The 10,301-nt window shown below is 54.8% G+C and overlaps 1 protein-coding gene across 1 annotated transcript; it reads left to right on the forward strand.

The window, feature by feature from the left end:
• The first annotated feature begins 617 nt into the window (after positions 1-617).
• Positions 618-10,095, forward strand: SPACA6 (sperm acrosome associated 6). The gene is made up of 9 exons (XM_090260316.1): positions 618-1,100; positions 1,618-1,695; positions 7,529-7,597; positions 8,142-8,165; positions 8,526-8,603; positions 8,703-8,812; positions 9,234-9,390; positions 9,467-9,677; positions 9,993-10,095. The coding sequence occupies exons 1-9, from the start codon at positions 887-889 to the stop codon at positions 10,024-10,026; spliced, it is 975 nt and encodes a 324-aa protein (XP_090116442.1). The 5' UTR covers positions 618-886; the 3' UTR covers positions 10,027-10,095.
• The last annotated feature ends 206 nt before the right edge of the window (positions 10,096-10,301 follow it).

Below are 10,301 nucleotides of genomic sequence, written 5' to 3' on the forward strand. Positions count from 1 at the left end.
AGAACCGACCTTGCGGGGCCTTCGCCGCACACAAGCTCGTGTCTGTGGGTCCGTGTCGGGGGCTCACCATCGCAGCTGGGGCCTCCCCGGCCCTCCCCACCCTCCCTGGCCCTCCTGGTCCCCCCGTCTGTCCATCCGTCCATCCGTCTGTCTGTCCACCGGCCGCGCCCCCCGGGCTGAGGTAGGAGGTTGTATAGTTGAGGAAGACACCCACGGAGATCACTATACGGCCTCCTAGCTTTCCCCAGGCTGCGCCCTGCACGGGACGCCCACCCGGCGGGGACCCCCAGCCCCTGCCCCACCCCACTGGGCTGAGGAAGCTGCCACAGGGACCCTGGGAGGAAGAGGGGGGCTGTCACTCCTGTCCTTGTTCCTGCATCGCCTCCTCCCCTGCCCTCAAAGACTTTTCTCTCCCGTCAAGAACTCTCTCTTCTGCTCTCCCCGTCTCTGCACAGCGAGCAGCTCCTCAGACTGTCCCCATCGCGCTCTTACTGTGCTTTCTGATGTCTCTCTGGTTCTGTCTCTGTCTCTCAGGCACTCACAGTGTCTCTGCGGCGCCTCTATCTCTGACCCACCCCATACCCCACCCCAGGGCCTGTCGGGCCACCGCACCGAACTGCCGGCCTCTGGGTCCCTGAGACCCTTTAACCTGTGAGGATGTCCAGGATCACAGGTGAGGTTCTTGGGAGCCTGGCATCCGGCCCAGCCGCAGCCTGAAGATTACGGCCCGACCCCTGACCCCTCAACCTCTCACATCCTTTCTCCCTAAAAACCCCAAGCCTGACATTTGACCTGCAAATGAAATCTGACCTCTGACCTCATACCATAAGCCCCTCCCCCATCCCACAGTGACCTCACAAAAGTCACCAGCTTCTTCCCAGTTGTTATGGCCCAGCTGGCTCCAGCAAGTGCTGTCCCCTGCGCCCTGGTGGCCCTCGCAGTCTTCGGGGCCCCCGCCTGGGCCTGCCTCCTCTGCTTCACAACCTACAGTGAGCGCCTCCGCATCTGCCAGACCTTCATGGGCTTGGACAGCCCGGAGCTCGAGAAGTGTGAGGAGGTGTTCCTGGCTGCCTTTAAGGGCCTCCTGGACACCGAAATAAGTGAGGAGACCCCACCGCCCTCCTCCAGGGCACTGGGGGGGGGGGCTGCGGAGGGAGGGACCAGAGGGGCCTGGAGAGACCCAGGATGAAAGAGACAGCCGACCGGTAGGCAGAGATGAGAGACGGACTCAGAGGGACAGGACGATAGAGCCTGGGGGACAGATTCAGAGACACAGGAGGATACAGACTGAGGGACAGACTTAGAGTGGACATTAGAGCCTGGGGGACAGAGACTCAGAGGGACAGGAGGATACAGACTGAGGGACAGACTCAGAGTAGATGATAGAGCCTGGGGGACAGAGACTCAGAGGGACAGGATGGTACAGACTGGGAAGGATAGAAACTCTGAAAGGGGAGGACAGAGACTCAGGGGACAGACTCAGAGGGAGGAGGATTTAGACGTGGCAGACAGAGACCCCTAGACATAGGCAATGTCTTGGAGAGACACAGAATGTCCACACAGGGAATGCGTTAGGGGGAGCTGCTTCCCTCAGCCGCTGCCCTCCCCCACCCCCAGACTATGACGAGAGAAGCCACCTGCATGACTCCTTCTCCCAGATGACCCACTCCCTCCAGGAGGTGGCCATCGCTCACGGTGAGTGGGGTGGGGCTGGCGGCAGTGGGAGATGCAGGCTTCGAGCGCCCAAGAGATGGGTGCATGTGCAGGGTGTGTGTGCCCCTGGAGCCTGGCGGTGATCTGGGAGCAGAGGTACTGGGTAGCCGGTCCCTTGACAGGACACGATGGCAGGAGGTACAAGGGACAGAACAGAAATTCCAACCGTCTGAAGCCCAGCGGGGATCAGGCAGATGAGAGTTCTGACCTCGCTTGTGGCTTTTGCTGGCTGTGAAGCTCTGGACATGTCCCTGCCTCCTTCTCTGTCTCATCTTACCTCCCTAAGGTGGGACGGTCTCCCTGCCTCCCAGGGTGGCTTCAGAGCTCAAGGAGAGGGAGGGGGCCCCTGAGGAGATGACCTTGGAGCTCTTCCTCTGGGCTACGACAGAGTCCTCATGCCCGAGCCTGGAACTGTTCCGCGAGGAAGCGAAGCCTGAGCTCTCCTGGGCGATGTAAACTGGTCCCCTCGGAGGTCCAGGGGCTTGCAGGTTTTTTTGTTTTTTTGCTTTTAATTAATCTTAGAGTGAAACATCAATTTGTTGTCCCAATAATATATCCATTCAACAGTTGCTTCTTGTATGTGCCCTGCACGGGGATCAAACCCACAACCTCGGCATGTCAGAACAATGCTCTAACAAACGGAGCAACCCAGCCAGGGCTGCTCAGGTGGTTTCCACATCTGCCATTACTTCTTGTTTCCTGCTCCTGCCCACCAAGCATTTTGTCAAAGATCCCCAAACATGGGGACGTTCCCATTCCATCCAGCGGGTGTCCACAGGCCCAGCATAGAGAGACTTCAGCTGCAATCCCCCCACCTCCACCCGCACCCCCAGGAAGACCTGCAGAACTCAGAGCCAGCGGGGGTGGGGGGCATGCTGCAGGACCCCAAGAAATGCCCTTTCCTCCCTATGTAAGCCATATTGTCCCAGGTTTTGAAAAGAGGCAAACAAGACCCCTCTAGGGCCGTGTGGGGGACAGTCTGGAGTGGGGAGAGTGGAGCTGGGGTGGAGGCTGTGTTGATGGAGGTAAGGGGATGGGCCTGAGAGAGTCAAGGGCCGGACCAGTGAGGCTTGGGTCTGCTGGGCTGTTCAGGGCAGGGACAGGAGGCTTAGAGGATAGTGCCTGGGGTCTGGCTCCATGTCTGGGTGGGTGGTGTGGGTATCCTGAAATGGGGGTTCTGGGGGGAAAAGCGGTATGGGTAGATGGCAAGCTGGGTTACAACATAGTAACTTGTAAGGGACCCGGAGAACATCCATGAGGCAGCTAGATCCATGGGTGCAGGGTTCAGCTGAGAGGTAAGGGAGACTTGAGACTCAGTCCCGGGGCAGAGGAAGGACAAGGTCAGCTGCGAGTGTAGAGAGCTGCCCTGGGGCCCTGTGGAGGACCGACTGGAGGCCGGGAGCAGCTGGTGCAATACATTCTGCAGAGATTTATTTAATGTGCCAGGAACAACACTGGGGACACAGCCGTGACCAAAACTGAAAACCGCCTGCCCTCAGGTGACTTATACTGCAGAGGGTGGGACCGACAATAAACATAATCCATGAAATACTGTAATGCAGTATGTCCGTTGGTCAGATGTGCCGTGAAGGAAAACAGAAGGGGAAGGGAATGGGCCAGTAGGGTGACCCTTTTAAACAGGTTGTTCAGATGGGGCACAAATGAGAGGGTCCAACTGAGCAAAGACCTGAATGAGGTGACAGTGAGAGCCATGCAGATAATCTGGGGGGAAAGCATTCCAGACAGAGGGAAGAGCCAGTGCCAAGGCCCTGGGGCCAGTGGGGCTGGAGGGGTGTCATTGAGGGAGACAGTGAGATGAGATGAAATCAGGCAGCAAGGGGCCACATCCTGTAGAGCCTTGTAAGCCAGTGGTCCTTGAGCCCCACTGTATGGATCCTCAGAATCTCCTGGGAGCTTGTTAAAATGCAGAGTCCTGGGCCCGGCCCTCCATTTCTGACCGGTAGGTCTGAGGTGTGGCCCAAACATGGACATTTCTAACAAGTTCCCAGGTGATGCTGCTGCCGCTTCTGGAACACATGTTGAGAACCGCTATCTTGAGTCCTTGGACTGACTTTGGCCTTGGTTCTTCAGATGGGGGAGCCGGTGGAGGATTTTAAGGAGAGAGAAAGAGACAGGATGTAACTAAGGCCATGTGGGACAAGGGCAGAAGCAGGGAGAGTAGTGGTGGCTCAGACCAGTGGCAGTGGTCCAGGTGGGCCAAGATGAATCTGAGCTAAGGGACATGGGGCTTGAGGATGGAGGAGAAGGCAGGCCAAGGATTTGACCGTATGCTACAGCTGCCTGGTGCATGGGGGAGTCTGTGTCTGCCAGTTACTTGCCTTAAGTCGTAGTTTTATGGCGCCATCTTCCAGAGGGGGAAGTTGGGGCTCAGCTGTACAGGGAGGACGGACCCAGAAGTATCTGGACCAGACGTATGTGGGGTAAAGGCAATAGAAAGCAGCAAGCTTGACTCCTGGGACTATCCCAGATAGAGGGCCTGAGAAAGGGACACGGTGGCTTAGAGTGGGTCTCAGTGGTGACAGGTGATACTGTTTGTGTCTATAAACCATGGGGTGGACAGTATGCTGTAGGGAGGAGGTCGGTATGCCACAGGCAACCGTTAACATGTGCAGCTCCGGAGCCCAGCCGCCTGGGTTCAGATCTAGCTCTTTGATGTTGGGCCACTTTCCTAACTTCTCCATGCCTCAGGTTCTCCGTCACAAACTTGCGGGTGACCGTTCTGTAACATTCACTGTGCGACAGGCACCATTCTGAGCAGTTACAGACATTATCTCAGGCAGTCACTAAGTGGTGCCCGGCACATGATTTGGGGTGGGGATTCTTTTATGTTGTATCATGTTAAATGGCCCCCCAACCCTGCGAGGTAGACACCAATATCGTCCCCATTTAATGAACAAGGAAACTGAGGATCAGCAAGGTTAAGTCGCTTGGCCAAATTCACACAGTGGGGAGGTCTTGCAGGGGATATCTCAGACGGGAGTCGTGGTGTGCCATAAATGGAAGAGCCAGGACTCAAACCCAGACCTCCGGAAACATGTGAAGCTCCTAACCATGGACACCTCTTTTGAGAGATTTCATGTCGACCCGTGCACCTTCGTGGTTCACTTGATATGTCCCCTGTTCCCTGGCTCTGGAATTTCACTCCATCTCCCGTGGTTTGATAGATAGAACATCCCACCCTCATGGCTCACTTGGTTTATCCCACAGTCACCCTCACTATGAATCACTTGGTTCAGCCCATGGATATTTCTTAGATGACTCCTCCACCATCCTGGCCTTTCATTTGAGCATCCCACTCTGACCACATCCTCCTCATCACCCTGCCATCTCCAAACCACATGCCTGCTCTGTGGCCAAGAAGAGACCTCTAAGCCCTTGACTCTTCATTCTGAACCCACTTCCTGGTTTCAGTCCCCCTCTCTTCAGCATATACCCAGTGATGATCACTTCAGACACGGGCCAGTATCTTCTATTCACTCCCTTTATGGTTTTAAATCACAGGGAAACCCGAGTTGGCTGAAACAAGCACCAAGTTGATCTCTCCCACATAAAATAAGGCTTGCAATGGGCACTTCAGCCTGTGTGACAGGTTCATTTTCTTGGGAACCCAACATCCTCTCAGCTTTCTGCTCTGCCATCCTGGGGTATACATACCGCTTCTCATGGTCCTATGTAACTGACAGAGCTCCAGCCATCAAATACAAGTTTCAGGCAGCAGGATGGAATAAGGGGCACCACTTTAAGGCTCCTTCCTATGACTCCCATAGGACACCCCCACTTGCATCTCAATAGCCAGGGCTTGGTCACATAACCATAACTAGGTCACATGATCATGACTAGCTGCAAGGGAGGCTAGGAAGTATAGTCAACTAGGGGTGCTTTTCTGGATGAAATAAAGCATTCTCTGACTAAAGAGAAATAGATATTTGGAGTAAACTGGCAATCTCTGTATTAGTTGCTAAAGCTGCTGTAATTACCACAGACTGGGTGGCTTAAACAACATTTATTTTTTCACAATTCTGGAGGGTGGAAGTTCACAATCAAGGTGTCGGTGTCAGTAGGGTTAGTTTCTTCTGAGGCCTCTCTCCTTGTTTGTAGTTGGCCATCTCTCTCTCTGAATCTTCACATGGCCTTTCCTCTGTGAGTCCAAATTTCCTCTTATAAGGAAATTATCATACTGGATTAAGGCCCATCCTAATGACCTCATTTTAACTTAATTAGCTGTTTAAGATTTTATATCTCCCAATACAGTCACATTCTGAAGTACTGGGGGTTAGGACTTAAACATAAGAATTTGGGAGGAACAGTGTAGCCTAAAACACCCACATTTTTTAAAAAAGACTATTTTTAGAGAGAGGGGAAGGGAGGGAGAAAGAGAAAAACATCACCGTGTGGTTGCCTCTCACACACCCCCAGCTGGGAACCGGCCTGCAACCCAGGCATGTGCCCTGACAGGGAATCGAACTGTTGACTGGTTCATAGGCCAGCACTCGATCCCCTGAGCCACACCAGCCAGGGCTCCACATTTCTGATTTCCAAAATGACTTCTACCACAAAATCAATCCAGCCACCCACTTTGGAAAAAGTCACAAAACCTTGCCGTTTGGGGGCCATTAACAATAGTCAAAATTCAAATGCCCGTAACGACAGAGAACGTGAAAGGATGACAGAAGAGTAGAAACGAACCAAGGTGGGGGCTGTGGAGATATGGCAGGTACATGCCCTGACTAAAGAGGGTGACTGCTCCTCAGCTCCAGCTCATTGCAGCCTCATGGAAACTCCACGTCTGTGTTACAGCTCTTCCAAGTTTTTCAAAACACATGCCAAACTCTTTGTGACTTTCCCAAATTTTACAAATGGCAATAGGGTCAGTTTTTTTGTTTTTGTTTTTTTATTTTAACCCTTTCCAGGCTAAATATCACACATCCAAGTGATGGGCTTGGGCCACAGGCCATCACCGATTGTGGTCTCCAAGTTGGATCCTGGATTTCTACACATAATTATTGAGCACTTTCTGAGACTCGGGGCCTGCTCCTTGGTTCTGGGGACACAGCACTAAAGAAGGATATGTTTACTTAAGAGAAAGACTTTAAATGATCACCATATATATAAAGTAGGTAATTGCAACTGATGAGAGCTATGAATGCAATGAATGGGGAACTATGAGAGACAAAAACAAGAACTCAATTTGTGGTCAGAGAAATCCTCTTAGTAGATGACATGAGGTATAACATGAACTCTTAGAATCTCTCAAACCCCTTTGTAACGCTCTTAGGAGAGTCAACACTGCCTATGTATGTATGCACTGCCTATATGAGATAAAACATGAAGGATGAGTAGGAAAGGGGGAAGATGTAATAGAAACAAGCCAGCATATGCAAAGGCCCTGAGGTGCTACAGAATGATTCTTTTCCAATTAGGAGGAGTGAAATGTGGATCATAGGAATAGAATAGAGTGAAAGGAAACTAGGCCAGACCTAGGAGCCTTGGTCAGGAATTTTTATCCACTCCTTTCCCCTCAACAAGATAAACAGATGATACAGAGAAGGGCTTCCATCAGAGAAATGGTCAGGAGGCAGAAGGAGGGAGGCTGGGCATTTGTCAGCCCTTCTGGTAGACAGGGTGGAAGGAGGTAGAGGAGATAGTGTATATATCAGAGCCATCAGGATGGAGAGGGGCTGGGGAAGAGGCACAGACACCAGGACAGCAAGACCAGTAGAACTCGCCCAGCCAAGGTGGGGGAGGGGGCTGTAGGAGGATAGTCTCCATCAAAAGGCTTCCCTCCACCCTCCAGGGTCCTTTAAGGTTGCCTTCCATGATGCCGCGGAGCAAATGAGGAAGGTTATTTTACAGCTTAAAGAAGGTAAAATAGATTCCATCTCCTTCCCCCAGGTACACACACATTAGGAAACCCCAGCCCTAAGACGGCCATCCGCTCCCTTAAGGCCAAGCCCTTGGTGGATCTCTTGAGCCGCTGTTTCGCTTGGGTGGAACACAGGCTCTTCTGTGTGGACCACTCAGCATATGCCCCCGCCCCTTCGACCTGAGGTTCCCTCCCCAGCGAGGACCCCTTCTTGGCAAGGTCCTGTTCCAGATTAGCCCAGGGCTCTTCCTGGATCTCTGGCCCTGGCCCTGCGCACTGAAAGTGGGCTACTTACTTTAGGCCTGACCACACCTTGTCTCTGACTGGGGCCCTGAGAATCGCCAGGGGCCTGGCCCCGCCCCCTCGGTGGAATACACCACGGCTGGCCCCGCCTCCTTAGTGCAGGCCTCCCGCCCTTAGATGGCCATCGGCAAATCCGTGCCTGCAGACCTGGCCCCGTCCCCTGCGACGAATGCATCCGGAGTCTCAGGTGGGCACCTCCCTACACTTCCAGGGTAGTAACGCTTTTTCTCTCTCTCCGCAGTCCAGGCCTGCATCCCTCCCTGCGGTAAGAACTTCACTCAAAGCTCAGAATTGCGGGAGTAAGGGACAAGGTCGGGACAGAAACAAGGGACTTCGAGTGGGACAGCAGGGTTGGGCCTCAGACCCGAAAGAGGCCAATAAACGCTGGATATAAGTCAAGCAGGCATTGCTCACCAACATCATAAAGGCGGGTCCGAAAGCCAAAGCAAACCAATACAAATATTAAGAGTCTCGAGAGTGGTGAGAATCAGCCAATGTGCGCAGGGAAGGCGAGGACCAGGTTCTGGCGGGTGGAACCCAAGGAGGCTCACGAGACCCCAACTTGCCCAAGGGACCCGGGCTGGGGAAGGCAAATGGAGCCCAGACCTATCATTCCTTCCAACAGGACTCCAGGAGGTCGCCCGGCGTTTTTTCTGTAAAGGGTGCTACTCCAGGGCCTGCGACCTCCCGCTCGACTGCCCAGGTGAGGGGCGGAGCCTGGGAGGGCAGGGACCAAGGAACCGGAGAAAAGAGGGGTGTGGTATGGGGAGGGGCCGGGGTGTTGACGGGAGCCTGTCTGCAGTTCAGGACGTGAGGGTGAATCGGGGTGATCAGGCCATGTTCTCTTGCTCGGTGAAGTTCCAGTTGCCTAAGGAGGAGATCACCTATTCTTGGAAGTTCGCAGGAGGAGGTGTGAGTCGGGACGTGGCCAGCGCGAGGGGTTTAAGAGGCGGATTAGGCTTCACAGAGGATGAGGAGTCAGGACGCAAGGATGAGGCTAGGGGGAGCTCGATCCTGATTCAGGCTTACGTGCTAGGACGGAGTCCCGGAATTTAGGGGAGGGGCCAAGGCTCCCTGTGCCGGACTCCGGCTTCAGGATTTTGCGTTTGTTTAGGGCGGGTGAGCCAGTATTAGGCCCCGCCTCGGTGGGCGGGGTCAAGGTTTAGAAGGCGGGGTTATGCGTGAAGGATTGGCGAGTAAGGGCAAAGGCGCGAGGGCGTGGTCCAGCTCGGGGGCGGGGCTTGTAGGTTACGGGCAGAGAGTCCGGGCGGAGTCTGACCTGGGTTTGGGGTGGCCCTGCTCCTCCCGCTGCTTCAGCCCCGGCGTTCCGCAGGTCCGAACTCAGGACCTGTCCTATTTCCGAGACATGCCGCGGGCCCACGGGTACCTGGCGCGGATCCGGCCGGTGCAGCCAACGCACCGCGGGACCTTCTCGTGCGTGATCACGCACGACCAGCGCCCCCTGGCGCGACTCTACTTCTTTCTTAACGGTGCGGGCGGGGCTGCGCGGGGCTCGGGGCTGCCGGGGGCGGGGCTTGCGTCCCGCTGACGTGCGCGTCTCCGCAGTGACCGGTCCGCCTCCGCGCGAGGAAACCGAGCTCCAGGTCTTATTTCGGGAAGTGCTTCGTTGGACGCCGCGGGAGGCGGAGATGACCGAACCCTGGAGGCCGAGTCTGGGCGAGCTGCTGGCCAAGCCTGAGGCTCTGACGCTGAGGAACCAGTGCCTGCTCGCGGCCGCCGCCGCCTCTGCTTCAGCCGGTGTGACCCTGCTGGCGTGGTGAGTCCCGGGACCCCGGATCCCAGCATATGGCGCTTTCCTTCCTCCTACCCGGGTGTCCAGCCCCCTCGTTTTACGGTTCCAGGAGTCTAGTCTCCAGCCCCCTCCTCGCTCAGACCCAGGGGTCCAGCCCCCGGCCCCTCCTCCCTCGGATCCAGAAGTTTAGGCCCCCAGCCCATCCCCCTTCAGACCCATGGGTCCAGGCCCCCAGCCCACTCCTCCCTCGGACCCCAGGACTCCAGGCCTCTAACCACCAGGACTCAAATATCTGCTCCCCAACTTCTCTCCCCCACACACAACTCCTTATTTCCCCAGGATGTTCTTTCGATGGTACTTCCGTGGCAACTAACAGAGGTATCTTTCTCTTCCTTATCCTATTTCCATTTCTAAAATAAAGAACATATTTCCGCTGTGCAAATGTTTTCATCCTTGAAGGTGGTTACTTACAATGTTGGTAGGGGGAGGAGCAGCACACCCCAGACATGCCCAGGGTCTGTGTCTCCATAATAACAGTAATATTGTAGCTGTCACGGCGCAGGCCCTGTGTTGAGGGATTGAGGTGCAAGCCCAGACCCCTCCCCAGGTTTCTGGCAGCTTCCTTGACATTTCCAGCTGCAAAAAACA

The sequence above is a fragment of the Furipterus horrens genome, unplaced genomic scaffold (genome assembly GCF_987537825.1).
Source record: "Furipterus horrens unplaced genomic scaffold, mFurHor1.1.pri manual_scaffold_13, whole genome shotgun sequence".
Taxonomy (NCBI): domain Eukaryota; kingdom Metazoa; phylum Chordata; class Mammalia; order Chiroptera; family Furipteridae; genus Furipterus; species Furipterus horrens.

Coding starts and splice junctions, on each gene's coding strand:
- SPACA6 (XM_090260316.1), top strand. CDS start 887: ATGGCCCAGCTGGCTCCAGCAAGTGCTGTCCCCTGCGCCCTGGTGGCC. Junction 1,101..1,617: donor CCTCCTGGACACCGAAATAA/GTGAGGAGACCC, acceptor CCCCACCCCCAG/ACTATGACGAGAGAAGCCAC. Junction 8,604..8,702: donor CCTCCCGCTCGACTGCCCAG/GTGAGGGGCGGA, acceptor GCCTGTCTGCAG/TTCAGGACGTGAGGGTGAAT.